The sequence below is a fragment of the Leptodactylus fuscus genome, chromosome 3 (assembly GCF_031893055.1).
Source record: "Leptodactylus fuscus isolate aLepFus1 chromosome 3, aLepFus1.hap2, whole genome shotgun sequence".
Lineage (NCBI taxonomy): Eukaryota > Metazoa > Chordata > Amphibia > Anura > Leptodactylidae > Leptodactylus > Leptodactylus fuscus.
Window position 1 is genome coordinate 153,586,684 of NC_134267.1, and position 17,496 is coordinate 153,604,179.

A 17,496-nucleotide genomic window follows, 5' to 3' on the forward strand; every position below is an offset into this window, starting at 1 on the left:
TTGTGTACCGTATGTAAACCCTCAAATGTAAAGCACCATGGAAGTAATGGGAAGAACAAGAAGAAGGAGAAGAAGAAGATGGTGATCCCAGGAAAAATCGTCCATTTTTAAAAAGTGTCATTTTATTTTTAAAAGCAATAAAACCTCACAAAACCAATATAAATATGGTATTGCTGTAATCATATTGACAAAGCTGTCATATAATTTTAATGCAGATTGAACACCATAAAAACAAAATGCAAAAAGTTATGATAAAATTGTGGGTTTTTCAACATAGACCCCAAAAAACCATAATAAAAGTTAAGCAAAGCATTATATGTACCCCAAAATTAAGCCAAAGGAAATTGAAATTCATCACGCAAACAATAAGCCCTGACAAAGCTTTGTTGAGTTGACATGAAAATACAAAAAGGCAAGAAATATGGAAGGCGGGAAAGGAAAATATGAAAAAAGTTGCCAGGCATTAACCTACAAACTACCCAGTGTACTTATAGGGTTAATTGATATGCTGCAGTGTTGCAGTTATTTCATATGTATATAATTATTTTTTTTTTATTAATCAAATTGCTTGTCTGTTTAAAGATTGGGGCATTGTTGTGATTGGAGGGTTGCTAGTTGTTGCCATTATTGTAGTTGTCTTTAGAAGAGTTGTAGACTCAGCACTAGTGGAAGGCAGATGTGTTGTTTCTTGTAGTGTTTTTAGTCTAGCTGTAGTAGGTTGGATAGTTGTAAGTTCTGTGGTTACCATAATTGATGTAGCTTGTGGTGTTGTAACTTCTATCATTGTAGTTTGTATTAAGGTTGTTTCTTTGGATGTTGTAATTTTTACAGTTGTAGTAGGTTGTGGGGTTGTATTTTTTTGTTATGGTCATTTTAGTTGTCATTTCTGGCATTGTGACTTCTGTGGTTGTTGTTTGTTGACTCTTAGAGTTGTAAGGTCTGGAGTGGTAAGCTCCGTTGTTGAAATAAAAGTGGTCTTATGAGTTGTAGTCGGAGGAGTGGTGTGAAGAATTGTTCTTTTGAGAGTTGCCGGCGTCAGAGTTGTTTGAGACTTTACTGTAGTGACTTAGTGCTTAGTTGTGTGAATGGTCATTGGATAAGTTGTGATAATGTCTGGTTTGCACTGTTGTCTATGGAGTTGAAGGGCATACTGATTCATCAAGCTTTAGAGAGATGATGTCCAATCCATTGAGGTTATTTGGCGATTCACATGTTATTTTATTGAGGTCTTTTACTTTTGCTTGGTTGTCTACTAACCAGTTGTAAAACTCTTTAAGGTTGCAGTCACAGTTCCATGGATTTGATCTTAAATTTAAACTACTGAGTTTAAGGATTGACTGAAGTGGTTCAACAGGAATGATGGTGAATGTGTTGTTATTTAGTTTGAGTATCTTTAACTCTGGGAGGGATGAGAATACGTCATCTTGCAAGCTGCTAAGAACATTATTTTCCATATTAAGCTCAGTTAATTTACCAAGACCAGAAAACATGTCTTTGCTTAGCGCAGTGATCTGATTTGAAGAAATAATCAACTTTTTCAAAGACTTGAAGTTATTAAATGCAGTAACAGGAATATCAGTTAACTCATTGTTGCTGAGATCAAGTTCTGCAATCATATTACCATCACTTATCATATCTGGAAGCTTCTTCAGTTTATTTGCATTCATCTTGAGCTGCTTTATTCTGTTTAGCCCAAATAGCATTTGATCTGGAAGTTCTTCTAAAAGATTATATTCCAAAAACAGCTTTTCAAGATTTTTTGATTTAGCCAAAAAATTTCGGGGCCATAGTTTTAGTTTGTTGGCATTTATATTGAATTCAATCAGCTCTTGGTTACTGTCCACTAATCCTGGAGGAAGTTCTGTGAGCTTATTTTCATACAGACGAAGGATTCTCAGCTTAGGTAATTTACTAAATATGTCCTCGGGTAACTGAGTCAATTTATTTTTTGCTAAGTGCAGGATTTTTAGTTTTCCAAGTGCATTGAATATCCCTGGTGGAAAAGAAGGCAATTGGTTGAGGTTTATGTAGAGTTCCTCTAAATTGTGCAAGTCATCAAAAATTCCTTGACCTAAAGAATTGAGACTGTTGTATTTAAGCACTAACCTCTTCAGATTGCTAAGCTTACTGAAGACTCCCCCTTTAAGTTCCTGCAAATCAGCATTTCCAGATATTTCAAGTTCAATAAGGTTTTGTAGGTTATCAAAGGCACCAACTTCTATTACTTTAATTTCATTATTCATGAAGAATATTTTTTCCAATTGAGCCATGTTCTTAAATGCATCTTTAGGGATTGTTGAAATTCCAGTCTGGACTAAGAAGATCTCAGTTGTTTTTTGGTTAATGGATTTAGGGATGTCAGTGATGGTTTTCTTCATAAAGACTTCTTGGTAATCTTTGGGGCATTCATACGCATTTTTACAATTATTAGAAGATGTAAAGTCAATGGCTTCAAGTAAAGCCAGGAGGAGCAAAATGAAATGCATGTTATCTCTGTAAAGTTAAAGGAAAAAAAATAAAGCATCAGACTGGGTACATGTAATGGGACAAATTTATCATGTCAGTTTTGCTGGAATCTGTACTGCCGTGGTTGGTGCTTTTTATTATTAGCTATGCAGGATATTACCAACCTCAGAGTAAGATCCCCAACATTTGGGCATACTAAACATAGTTGTTGTGTCAAAGTGCAATCTGTAGACAAATGAAGTTATTATTGCATTCGGAGCATAGCCATAGCTGATAGATCTACATAGACATAAGAGTAGACACATTATGAGAGTAGTGTTCTGTAAAATATTACTAGTAAGTCTGACACAGTTGTAATCAGTTTGGTCAAGTAATAAGTGAGATTTATAGGATACACTTACCTTTACATGAACCTTATATAGGGTCTGCTTCTAGTAGAAAATAGTTCACCCTTCTTGTGAGAGAACTTGAAGTCTAGTGCAGTACACTCTCACGTCTGCACGTGCACCTTCTCATAGCAAAACATCTGTAGGGCTGAGATAAGACGCTGTCTGCTCCAATAATATTTGCATCTGTATTAGTAAGAGCTAATAAAGAATTCCATCACATTTAATCCATATTTTACACAGAAGACTTTCTGTAGTCTAGGTTGAATTTCACACATACAGCATGATAAGAATTGTTATTAGCTGCTCATTTTTCTCCTTTGTATCAGAACCACATACAAGAAATAATCTTTATTCTAATACCAAGAGGTCCAAAATGAAAGACAGGCAGCTGCGGCATGAAGGTCCAATCTATAATCAAGACTTGTCCAATAGTCCAGGCTATGCATTAAAGAGGTTATCCAGTTTCTGACGTTGATGACTCAGGGAGCTGCTGGACATTTAGTCAGGATAGGCAATCAATATATATCTGATATTTCAGTGGGATAGTTCTGTAGTACCTGCACGAGCCGCAGATAAAAGTAAACAATACACCAGAGTATAATAGATGTAGGCCAATGGGAGGTGTAAAAGAAAAAAAAAAACACGTCACTGCTAAGGACTAATAACAGGCGCTACAGAAAATGACGTTACAGAAGATGACGTTACAGAAGACAGCCAGAGCCCACAGACAGCGGTCTCTGGACGCAGCAAAGAGACCAAAAGAGGTGAGAGAAGTTGAGTATCAGTGGTGTAACTACTGCTATGGCTGCTACAGGGTTACAATAGGGTCATAGATACAGGGTACATTAGGGGGCCCGGTGGACTCCTGCTGCCTTTTTTTTTTTTTAATAGGTTGTTACCTGCAGGGATAAAGTGCCCTATTTACTTACCGTTCCCCGTTCCTACTCACAGTCACCTCTGCTTCCTCTTCTTCCCTCCAGAGAGCCCCGTGTTTCCCATATCACGTAAATGATATGGGATGCATGGGGCCCCCTGGAAGGCAGAATGGGAAAAGGAGGCATGGGTAAGCAGTAATGAGTAAGGTCGGAGGCCCGCACCATGATTATTTGTTGGACAACCCTCGTGTTATTCATCTCACAAGGTTTGACTGGCAGTTTTGTTCGGACCAAATATGTCTGAACTGAAACTGCAATTATTGTACTCGGGATCTGATCAAAGGCCCAGGGGAGGTGAGCGAACATAAAAAAAACACTGTTACTTACCTTTCCTGGGCTCTGATGGAACTGCCTGCTGTCTTTTGGCCATCATGACGTAACTAACTATGTCTGTGACGTCATTGAAGAGAAGTCATGCTGGTTTCATGCAGGAGCCAAGGAGAGGTGAATAACACTGGTTTTTTGTTTGTCATCTCTCCTGGACCTCCGATCATTATGTTCTGGGATCTGAAAATTTTCCCAAGTATAATAATAGTTCGAGGGTGAACCCAAAATTTTTGAAATATATAGAACAAACACCATAAGGGCCGCTACGGGATATAATATTGTGTGAATGTGACGCTATGGGAAATTATATGGTTTGAGGGTCCTCTATTGGAGGGGTCACTGTGGGACATAAAACTATATAGAGGGGCCACAGTAAGACATAATACTGTGTGGAAGGTCCGCTATGGGACATTATACTGTGTGGAGGGTCCGCTATGAAACATTACACTATGTGGAGGGGCCATATGGAACATTTTATTGTGTGCAGAGGCCATTATGTGACATTATACTGTGAGGAGGGGCCTGTGTGGGACATAATACTGTGCAGAGGGTCTGCTATGGGACATTATACTGTGTGGAGGGTCCGCTATGAAACATTACACTATGTGGAGGGGCCATATGGAACATTTTATTGTGTGCAGAGGCTATTATTTGACATTATACTGCATGGAGGGGCCACTGTGGCACATAAGATTGCCATTATGAAACATTACACTGTGTGGAGGGGCCACTATTGAGTATTATACTGTGTGGAGGGTTCACTGTCGGACATAATACTGTGTTGAAGGGCCACTATATGACATCATACTGTGTGGAGGGGTTGCTGTGGGATATTATACTGTGTGGAAGGACCACTATGGGACATTATACTGTGTGAAGGGGCTGCTATGGGATATTATACTGTGTGGAGGGGCCACTATGGGACATTATACTGTGTGGAGGGGCTGCTATGGGACAAATACTACTGTGTGGCGGGGCTGCTATGCGACATTATACTGTGTGGAGGGGTTGCTGTGGGATATTATACTGTGTGGAAGGACCACTATGGGACATTATACTGTGTGAAGGGGCTGCTATGGGATATTATACTGTGTGGAGGGGCCACTACTGGACATTATACTGTGTGGAGGGGCTGCTATGGGACAAATACTACTGTGTGGCGGGGCTGCTATGCGACATTATACTGTGTGGAAGGGCTGCTATGGGACATTATATTGTGTGGAGGGGCCACTTTGAGATAATATACTGTCTGGCAGGGCTGCTATGGGACATTATACTGTATGGAGGGGCTGCTATAGGACATTATACTTTGTGGAGGGGCCACTGTGAGATAATATACTGTCTGGAGGCCACTTTGTAACCTTGGGACTTAGTGTGTAAATGGGGTGTTATACCATTTATGTTCTAGAAATATCTAGAACCTTAAATTTCCGCTGGAAATTCCATGAATGTAGTATTATACTCATATACTCACAGTACCAGAATTCTACATAAGCTTTTATTTTGTAATGAATGGAAAAGCAGATGCGCTAAATGTTTATACTACTACTACTACTACTACTACTACTAATAATAATAATAATAATAATAATAATCTTTATATAGTAATTCCATGAATGTAGTATTATACTTGTCCTCTGTACCAGTATTCTACAGATATTTTGTAATGAGTGGGAGAGAGAATAAAGAAAGCTGCAGATGTGTTCTGGGGCTAATTGTTCATACTAGTATTACTAAAGTTCATACAGCAATTTATTTCTGTTTCTTATATTGACATATTCTGCAACACTCTACAGATGGTCCTGGACCATATACATGGATCCTTGTCCTTATCGGACCTCACAATCTAAATTCCTTATCTTACATAAATTAGGGACACATTCTTGGCAAGTCCATTAACCTATCAGTACGTTTTTGGAGTTTGGGAGGAAACTAGAGTACATGTATATCTGCTCTGTGACCAATTGTTAAAATGTTTCACTATTCTGTCTGTTTTCGGGAAAGCAAAATAAGGTATAAAGTAAGTGCCATTTTGGCTTCCAATATTTATCACTCAGCTTTCATTGGACATCAGTGAATTTTTTAGTTACGACATTATATAATCCATGAAGAAATAATATAATCTTAGTATTGTGCCCATGAAATAATATACAGCATTATAAGTCTATAATTCCAGGATCTCTGCTATTAATTGTCATAAGAACTGTTGCCGGGGTATGTGACCTGTGCAATCTGCTAGGAGCGTCTTCTCTCCATTATGAAGAGAATGTCTCTAGTACTTGTGGTCCTGATGGCACAGAATGTTGCTTTATCATCTATTTTATTCAGCAGTTATTTAGTCTAGTATTGTTTTTTGAACACTGTATGTTTGTACAGGGGAATACAGTCTAGAAAATCCACTCTGCATATCACCCAAATTTCCAGGTCCAAACTCAGTCCAAAGATCCGCAGTGATCTATGATGCCAGAAGTCCCTGTCTCCCTAAGGCTCTACTGTCCTATACTGTATATGATGCAGGGAGACCAGATCTCTGGACAAGGTTCAGATCAGGAAATCTGGACAGTGTATGAACCAGATATACTATGACCTTGTAAGAAATAATATGAACTCTTTTAATAAATTAATTTATCATTATTTTCTTTCATGATAGATAGATACAGTAGATAGATAGATAGATAGATAGATAGATAGATAGATAGATAGATAGATAGATAGATAGATAGATAAGCGAACACTATTCGAAACAGCCGTTTCGAATAGAGAGCTCCCATGGAAATGAATGGAAGCAGCTACATCCATTCATTTCTATGGGAGTGTGCTATTCGAAATGCTCATCTCTAATAGATATATAGAAGTATGTGAGTGTAAATATAAAATATGTATATCTGTATATACAACATTATTTTCTTTCAAGGTTCAATAACTGTGAAACTAATATAAGGCATCATGAAAAATTAACAAGTTTGTTTCTGGCCTTAAATATATTCAATTTTCATGTTGTCCTACAGGTGGTGCTACCATCATATCAGCAGATATTTTTTTAGACTTTTTACTCTGCATGTCTTTAAAGAATGCTTATGAAGGCTGCGGCCTTGTCTTTTAAGGTATAATGTCTGCAGTATAGTGGATGCTTATATCAGGTATTAGATGATCTAATATAGGCTCTATTCAGATCACGTTTTTTACATCTCTTTAACATATCAACTTCTGTTGAACAGTAATGATGTCAGTGACTCTTTGTCTCCATTTTTGTTACTTTTTTGTGCATAGAATAACATATTTTAGTATAACTAGCAAATGTTTAACAAGAAAATGCCACAAATGTTTAAATACTTGTACAACATACACATTATATATCATGTATGTATATATATATATATATATATATATATATATATATATATATATATATATAGTGTATACTATTGCATCTCAATTAATTAGAACATCATCAAAAAGTTATTATTTTTTTTTAGTAATTCAATTGAAAAAGTGTAACTCATATATTATACTAGCCTCTGCCCGCAACTTCGTCTGTGGTATGTTTGAGTGGATGATCCGCCTGTATTCAGCAAATTGCTGCCATCGTTGGTGTGCCTGCTTCGGTGTTTTGGCAGCTCTTAAAGGAGTATTCCCACGTTGCATACTCACCAGTCTTCGTTGCTGTAAAATCTTCTGTCTTCCTGCTTTGTTGCGTCATTGATGGGCGGGGTTACATATGCAAAGCCAGCGGCCCTGTGTGCACGCTCATAGACCAGTCTAGCCTTCACAATGCGAATACAGACCCGGCATCCGCCTCTCTCTATTACAGCGGATGCCGAGTCTGTATTCGCATTGTGAAGGCTAGACTGGTCTATGAGCGTGCACGCAGGGCCAGCGGCATCTCGCCGCTGGCTTTGCATATGTGAGTACAGACCCGGCATCCGCTGTAATAGAGAGGCGGATGCCGGGGAGTGTTAGACACCGGCACAGATGCCTGCAACATCGCTATGCTTCTGCCCTGCATGAAGCCAGCAGCGGCAGAAGCGATGCTGTTATTCCGCTCCTCGCCTAAGGACAAGCTGCGTGCGAACTGTCCTGGACTGGCTTAGTGTTACGCCAGCCCGGCAGGGGAAGCGAGCGGAGGTTTGGGGCGGGCCTGTGGATGCAGCGCTGCTATAACTCTCACCTATGTAGCAGCAGCGCTGCTCCAGAGGCCGCCCCTCCTCCTTAGCAGAGAGCAGGTTGTCTCCCTGCCTGCTCTGTGCATGCTCCTGCATGCTCTGCCGCCCCCTCCTTCCCCTCCTCCCCACACACCGGGTGACGTGGCCGACGTGTGCCTGCTCTCCTAAGTGGTCTCACAAGACCGCTGGGCAGGCAGAAGAACAGACAGCAGTAAGTACTTGCTGTCAAAGAGACAACAATCATTTTTTTTTGGAGTGCTGGGGAAGGGGGGCTTTTGAATGTCTGTCTGGCGCTTAAAGACTGTTTTTCCCACCCACCTGTAATTCTTGCATTTGGGGGTTAACAGGAGCACTTTCTCCTGTTAACCCCCAAGTGCAAGAATTACAAGTGGGTGGGAAAAAAACAGTCTTTAAGGTCCAGACAGACATTCAAAAGCACCCCTCCCCCAGCACCCCAACCCTCCCCCTTGTATTAATAATGCCCCTAACAGCCCTTATATAAATACTGCATATCATTAATACTAGGGGGGGGGGTGTTATATAGGGACTGTTAGGGGCATTATTAATATAAGGGGGGTATTATTAATATGGGGCACTATTTAAAGAGGACCTTTCACCGATTTGGGCACAGGCAGTTCTATATAACGCTGGAAAGCCGACAGTGTGCTGTGTTCAGCACACTGTCGGCTTTCCCGATATGTGCTCCGGGTAAAGAGCTATCGGTGCCGATACCGTACCTCTTTATTATCAGAAGGGCGTTTCTGACAGTCAGTCAGTAACGTCTTTCTCCGCAGCAGCGCCTATAGTGCTGTACAGTGTGAGCGGGGAGGAACGCCCCTCCCCTCCTTATAATACTCGTCTATGGACGAACACTGTGAGCAGAGGGAGGGGGTGTTCCTCCCTGCTCACACTGTACAGCGCCATAGGCACTGCTGTGAATAACAGTGTTCCTGAGTGACTGTCAGAAACGCCCTTCTGACTGTGAAGAGCTACGGTACCGGCACCAATAGCTCCTAACCGGGGGCACAGAACGGGAAAGCCGACAGTGCGCTGAATTCAGTGCACTGTCGGCTTTCCAGCGGTAAATAAAACCGCATGTGCCCCAACTCATGAAAGGTCCTCTTTAAGAGGCTTTGTGTAGGTGAGGACAATATGGGTCAGGTGCCTGGAGAAGTGCAATAGTGAATAGTTCATCAGTATACAATTTTCCTGGGACCCAGACAACCCCTTTAACCATATAAAATCCTGGGCAGAACTGCCCATAAGAATTGTAAGAATTGTTACTTGCATCCATATACTTCCTATTATTATTCAAATGAGTCCAAGTATGTCCATTTTATCACACTGACTTCTGCAGCCCAAGCATAAACACTAACCAGAGAAATGGTGTCAGGATCTCTGTTCCATATCATCACGGTTATCTGCTCCACTGATATCAGTGTGTTATTGGTGCAATATTTGAGAAGTTTGGGTCCCACTTTTATTTTTGCGCAGGGCAACACTTTGTGTAAAACCCGCCCTGTATATATCTCTATTTCTCTCTCTCTTTGGAGGAACTATTATTAATAAGGGGGTCTTATACTAGGAAGGCTGGTGGAGCTATTATTTATTAGGGGGAACTGTTAATAATACACCCAGCTGGGAAATAATAGTTAATAAGAGGGGATTATGATTAATGAGGCTGAGGAAATGATTATTTATAAGGGGGGGGGGGGTATTTGTAAGAAGGATCTATTACTTATAAGGGGAAACTATTCCTGATGGGGGGGACTATTATTTATAAGGGGGTGCTATAATAACTCATAAGGCAATACAAAAGATGGTTATTTCTATTGCATATAGGAAAAAAGGGTTTTGTTATTACTGGGGACAGAAAAGAGTATTAATAAATCACTATTTTAAAACTATTAAAAAGCCACAAACTGATTTTTGATACTGATGACCTGTCTGCAGGATCCACAGGACAAGACCTCAGTATGTGATCTGTCGGGTTTGTCTGTTCTAGCAGCCTCCATGTGCTGATAGTTGACAGGATGCAGCATTGCTACTATTCGAGTAATAGGACTGGCACAGCAGCACCATCATCTGTATGGTGGTGGTCCTAGGTAATTGCAGCGCCTCTTCCATTACTTGAATAGTAGTGGTGCGACATCCTGCCTCCTCCGGCAGAACCAGCGTTGATTAGCCGAATGCTGTACTCTGTGTGGCATTCGGCCAATCAACGCTGGTCAATGCATTCCTATGGGAAAAATTCAGTTCCCGCATATCGCAAGCTGACAGGGATCCCGACCAGATAGAGCCCCAAAGAGCTGTTTCAGTAACATTCCCACCTAAATAAAGGTTATCCCTAGCTAACCCTGCCAGTATATCTATCCCTGTCTCACAGTCACATAGTTCACAGTCTCATATGACCCGGATATTAAATCCACTATTCGTAAAAATTGGAGATCACTTGATTTAGCCAGCCAATTACTTTTTCCCATTTTTTTTTCGATGCCTACGTTGTCGTAGTTCCTGTCCCACCTCCCCTACACAGTTATTGGTGCAAAAAACGCGCCAGTGAAGGTGGGAGGGGATACAAATTTTTAGTACATTTGCCTCATGGTATTGGATTGTAATCGAATACCTCGAACGGCCTGATATTCGATCGAATATCAATTTGATCGAATGCCGTTTGCTCATCTCTAAACACCATAAGGGTCTGTTCACACTGAGTTTTTTGGCAGCGGCTTTGACGCGGAATCCACTTGAAAATCCGCTGCCAAAACCGGCTGCCATTGACTTCAGCTAGCTAGTAGCAGAAAAAAGAAGAGAGATGACCATCCTTGCCGCGGCTCCACGTCTGAATCAGCTGCGGTGTCCACGGTGTGAGGCTCCCTACTAATTAGGCCAATTCATTTGAGCCTAATCTGGAGTGGAATGCCAGGTGCAAATTCTGCCATGTGAACATACCCTAAGAAAGGAAAATAAAAAAAAACAAAATTGCTGAATTCCAAAGAGATAAGTAGCAAAGCCCTCATTGCCCCAAAGAGCTCAATATTATTGTATATTGAAAAACATGGTTCACTAAGGATAAAACACTGATTCAGGTGACCTTAACCTATCTTAGGGACTGGGCGGATAGTCTGGGTTCCAGTGACTGACTCCCTTTAGGTTTGCTCCCTCTCTTGTTATGTTGGCTAATTTCATGTAGAAAATCTACATCATTTTTCACAAGTGCTGACCGAACGTTTAGAACAATATAAATATATACATACCATATAGCGTACCAGATAAAAGTTGAGGCATAAAGAATTTTTGTTTGTTTGTCTTGTGCAGCTGTGTTTGAAGATTTTGGAGGTTGCTGCATAAAAATCATCAGCTGCGTGCGGAGTATAATTCTGCCTACCTACGTATGTGTTGTGTGATGCGAGGATGCCCCATATTACTGGTTAACAGATGTCTTACAAACACAGTTTATTCCACATTCTGAACTGTCCCACCCAAAGGGAGCTTTCTAGCAGTGTAAACAATGCGGTCAACACAAAGGTGGCCAGCAGAGAATTTCCTTGCTTCATCATAATAAGACATAATCAACTTTTCTTAACTTGTTACAGTTTAAAGAACCCTGCACCCTTTAATAACTGCTATACGTTAGCAGATATATTTCAAGGGGTTATCTGGGGAATAATAAAGATTCCCCGTTCATTCCCTACACTGTATAAGCTTTTGTTAATAAAAAATACACCCAGGTCCCCCAGAGCCCTATCTATTGCCTTTGAAGAGGACACCTGGGCAGGACATCATGCTGCTGCCTTCACTGCTGATACTCCAAATCTCGGTCACATAACCTACTCCTCTGTACTCAAATATAGAGCTATGGGCAAAATAGAGGGGAGTCAAGGACATCCGTGTGAGTCAGCGCATCTCCAGGGTAGACAAAGAAACGAGAAGTCTGGCGTCCCACGGTTCTGGGGTACTGGGTGTATATTAGTAGTCAAACTTAACCAGTGCAGGGAATGTCCTGGTAAACTTGATTATTCCCTGGATAAACCCTGTAATTTCCCTATTAACATATTAATATGTTTTTACTAAATGAGCTAATTTCTCAATATGGAGTAGCTTATAAGACAGCTGTCCTCTGAAATCACTTACTGTATCTCCAGAACATCAAAAATATAAAAGGTTAGAGAAATAAAAGCAAATATAATAAATTATTTATACCCCAAAAACATATGTGTGGCATTGACTCCAATGATAGAGGGGTCTTCATACAACACTATTGAAATCTTAGATCCAGTTCACACTCCTGCATACCATTCTAAAATATAGTGTACTACTGTAGTGCCATTACTGATTCTACTGGTTTACTATGACAATATTGGACAGTAGTAATTATACATTATCCCATTGAGAGAATGGAAGACATAGCTGAAGTTATTTTAACATGTATCTACTTTACTATTGACTATTCATGTACCTGACTACACGGCACTGGCAGAAACACGAGTGATCAGAGCGACAAATAGAAGTTCTATGACACACAACTATCATCCAATACTCTTTATTTTAATAAAATCATTTTGTTCTCAAGAACCATTTTTTTCCTGCCCCCAAACTTTTCACCCATTCTCCTATTTGGTTAATATATTTATAGAATATTTACTACCAGGTTAGGCTAATAACATGAGTGTATGACCATTTAAACTGTTCCATGTGATGCATTTCCCAGGAACATGAGACTGTATGCCTGTATAGTTGTCTACATCTATCACTCACACTAAAAATCACAGATTGCATTGCCAACCTTCTATTCAGTACAGATAAAGAAATAAAAACTCTAACCAAAAATACATGTTTGCAAAAAGGACATGTATAAACCTGGAGTGCACCTATCCTAAGTTTCAGTGGTGATTATTGCACTTTGACTACAAGTGATGTATGATACAAATGATCATCATAAGGCAATGTGTCCTACTTACATATTGAAATATTTATGTGAATGGTAATATAATCTAGATGGTTTGTATGACCTCATTTCCTTGTGTATAAACAGAAGAGGATAGAAATAGAATTTGAGAAATGGTTATTGTTCATAGTATTCCAAAGATTATGTAGCTGTGATAATGAACTTTAGGCTTGTGGTTCCACACTCAGAACCTTCTTTCGTATAGATGTTCTTGAATGTTGTTGTACTGGATTCACCCATCGTAGACACATTGATATTGATACTTGAACAGACCCTCAGCTCACAATTAATAATTAGACTACCATTGCTGACTGAATTGCTCTTACAGATGCTGTGCATGATGTTCTCCTCATTGCCAGGACCATTCATGAAGGCAGTCTCCTGTATGCTATGTGTCTGGTTTTGTGGAACATTTTTGTTTGTGGGACAATCCAGATCTCGATTCTTTAAGAGATAAATAGATTTTTCATGGAGGTGTTCTGGTCCTTCACACATGATTTCAGAAATCTGAGTTATATCTCTGTTTTCTTTGATCCAGTTCAGAAAATAAGAGAATGAACAGTCGCACCACCATTCATTATTGTGAAGAATTAAGGATATTAGGTTAGGTAAGGGGTCAAATATACCTTCTGGGAGGACTCTTAGCAAGTTGTGATGCAAACTAATAACCAGTAGACTAGTCATATTTTTAAAAATGTTTCCTTGAAGAATTTTAAGTTGGTTGTTGTCAAGATAAAGGTGGGTGAGTGACTCAAGACCTTCAAAAGCATCATCTTCCAAGCTTTCAATTTTATTATAAGACAAAACTAATCTTTCTAACTTTTCTAAATTTTCAAAAATTCCCCTTGGAATGGTCTGCAGTTGGTTTCCACCCAGTAAAAGGTTGACTAGGTTTTGTAGTCCATCAAAAATCCGATAAGGAAGAGTAGAAATTTGGTTGCCTTCTATTGCAAGCCACCTAAGACTATGGAGTGTTGCAAAAATACCAGGATTTAACTCTTTAATAGAGTTCTTAACAAGACTTAACTTTGTCAAAAATGTCAAATTTTCAAAAGTGTACCTAAATATACGAGTTAACCGGTTTCCATCCAGTGATAGGTCAGTAAGGTTGCTTAGTTGGTCAAAGCTTCCTGGTTGTATTTGTGCTATGTTGTTATTGTTCAGTTTGAGAATATTCAGGTTTTGTAGATGTTTGAAGGAATCAATAGGTAGCTTGTTAATTTCATTAGAGCCAAGGTTCAATTCACGAAGATTCTTCAAGCGACTTAATAAACCGACACAGATTTGTGAGATGTTGTTTCCTTGTAATGCAAGAACTTCTAATTTTATTGTGTTTTCAAAGAGGCCGCAAGGGAGATTTTTTATTGCATTGTGCGTTATAATGAGTTTTTGGAGTTCTTTCAGTTCATTAAACGTTCCTGATTTTATCGCACACAGTGGGTTTGCTGATATCTCCAAGTCGGTGAGGTGAGGGAGTCCATGAAATACATTTTCTTGTATAGCATGTATATTATTGCTGACAAACAGTATTTTTTTTAAGTTCTTGCAGCATTTGAAAGACCCATCTTTCAATAGAGTTATTGATGTATCTAAAAACATGAGATCAGTGACATTGGCCGGAATATCACTGGGAATGTTTGTGAGTTTGTAACCGGAACACAAAACTTGGACTCCATTAAAACAGTTACACATGGAAGGACAGCTGTGTGCCAGCAAAGAACTGGTTAAAACTAATTTATAGATGACAATGCTCAGCAGCATACTAATTACCTGGACAAGGCAAAAAGAGAAATAGATATAGAAATATTTTGTTAAAAATTGGCAAATGTAAGATTACTCAACAAATTTAAATGTGTGCGATTATTATTTGATATTCTCATCTCCAATATCCCTTTTAGGCTAAGGACCCATTCACTTTGCCTGTCCTGTAAAACGCATTCACTTTGCCTGTCATGTCTTCAGGCAAGTATAACTAATCATTCATTCATAATCACTGAGCACCACTAGTGGGCGCTCACATTGGCAGTTCCCACTGCTCAATGTTTATAGCCTATCATTCTCAGTGACTGACAGTGGAGAAGGCTTACTTGACAGTTCCTTACTAATAATACCAATTTGTCCTATCTGACTGTAGGATACAAGAAAAAAACTAGTTGCTGTGCAGTAAATAACTATACTTGGTATAGAATGGTATGGTATAATTGGTAGAATGTGGATTGTACTATAGGTATATCAGTAATGTGTTCTGCCTGCCTCACAGTCTAGAGCAGCAATTCTCATCCAGGGAGGGGTTCAATCCATCCCCTTTAACTACATTACATTCTTAGGAGACATTATTACTTGCCTGGGGGCTACTGGTGGACATTATTACTTATCCAGAGACCACTGGGGGATGTTATAACTTATCCAGAGACCACTGGGGGATGTTATTCCTTGCCTGGGAGCCACTGAGGACATTATTACTTGCCTGGGGCCACTGAGGACATTATTACTTGCCTGGTAGCCACTGAGGACATTATTACTTGCCTGGGGCCACTGGAAGACATTATTGCTTGCCTGGACATAACTAGAGAACATTACTAGTCACTATTACTAAAATTATAGTAGTCTGGGGGCTACTAGGGGACATAATTATGTGTCTGGGGGCCATAGGGGTATAGTATTAGTTACCTGGGGGCTACTGGGGGACATTATTACTTGTCAGGGAAGAGCACTGCAATATATTATTATTTGACTGAGTGCTAATGAAGGACATTATTGCTTTTCTGGGAGCCAGTATAGGGCATTATTACTTGCCTGGGGGCCACTGTCGAACATTATTGCTTGCATGGGGGCCATTGGAGGACATTATTACTTGTCAAAGAGTCACATGGGATATTATTACTTTCCAAGGGTTACTGGAGAACATTACTACTTGTCTAGGGGCGAATGGGAAGGGGGGGGGGGGTATAACTATTTCCCTGTGGACCAATGGGGAGCATTATTAGGTGTTTGGGGGGCCACTGAAGATCATGATACTATGTGGGGCCACTAAGATTGGTGATGGTAAAATGTGTATTTTTGTATGTTCTGGGTGGAAAGTTTAGCATAGTGTAGATTTGAGGGTGCATTCACTAAAAAACACATCAAAACTTCATGCATATTTGCAGGTTTTCTATATTTACTAGTGGGAAAAAATGTCTGTTCCAGCTGTAATTTCAAAAACTGTGTTTAAAAAAAATCACATCAGAACTGTAGTTTTCTTGTCTTTTGGTAAAAATTATTTGGTATAGGTGCCCTGAGGTAAAACTTTTTTCCAAGGGTACCCCAAGTCTGAGAAGTCGGAAAAACACTGGCCTAGAGACTGTCAAGCTTCAAAGTCAATAATCATTGCTTGCATTGAAGTGAAGCACAATCATTTTATTTTGTTCCAATTTGGTAGTAGTAGACGTAATTCTAATAATGGAAGATTCTTTACATTTATGGTGCAGTTTCACTGAATATAACAGGATAAACCTAATATTTAATCTATGTAGGATACAAGAAGCTGATATATAAGAGCATGTTCAAAAGCATCTATCACCAGAGAGTTGAAAGTCAACATAATTTTCTTCGCATACCTATATTTGGTTATCTCATGTCTATAAAGTGAATTTACTCCATTTATTTCTATCTTTATAAAATCAATTTTGTGCAGTATTCTTTATAAACCGTAAACTATATACGCCATATTAACCCATTCGGTCTTACCAATATTACAATTGAGCATAGTTGCAGAATATTACTTCCATGCCATAACAAGCACAACTTGCCAATTGTTAAACCAGTGAGATATAACAAGCAGGAGCAGACAAAATTGTATCCAAATCATATTTCATCCACATAATCCACACATTCATTGTCGTATACAAAGACACACATAGGAAAGTCAGAAAACAAAATTTACTTCTTAATTTACTAATAAAGTAAAGATAGTGACAAATGGAAGAAAATGCAAAGGCTCATACCATTGTAGCAGCACTTGTGTAGTCCTTGTGATTTGCAGATCACTGAGGTAATGAATATGCCCAAAGAATAAAATGGATTAAGAACATCTATGACAGGATCTGAACCAGCAGTTTTCTATTGGGTGGGGTGACAAGCCTTGAGATGCTGTTTCCGTATTATACATTCAAAACAACCACTGAACTTGTCTTTGGAATCCAAAGAGTCTAATCCGAGGCTTTCACCACAAGTGTTATCATCATATTAACCTAGTGTTCTGTAGGTCAGAGGAGACTTCACATGGA

At 39.4% G+C, this 17,496-nt stretch overlaps 1 protein-coding gene across 1 annotated transcript; it reads right to left on the reverse strand.

Moving 5' to 3' along the window:
* Window positions 1-230: 230 nt before the first annotated feature.
* On the reverse strand, window positions 231-17,245 carry LOC142198521 (uncharacterized). Its single transcript, XM_075269553.1, has 5 exons — window positions 17,215-17,245; window positions 13,379-14,998; window positions 11,728-11,776; window positions 2,631-2,691; window positions 231-2,493 (listed from the first exon to the last, which is right to left on the reverse strand). The coding sequence occupies exons 1-5, from the start codon at window positions 17,215-17,217 to the stop codon at window positions 1,131-1,133; spliced, it is 3,096 nt and encodes a 1,031-aa protein (XP_075125654.1). The 5' UTR covers window positions 17,218-17,245; the 3' UTR covers window positions 231-1,130.
* Between the last annotated feature and the right edge of the window lie 251 nt (window positions 17,246-17,496).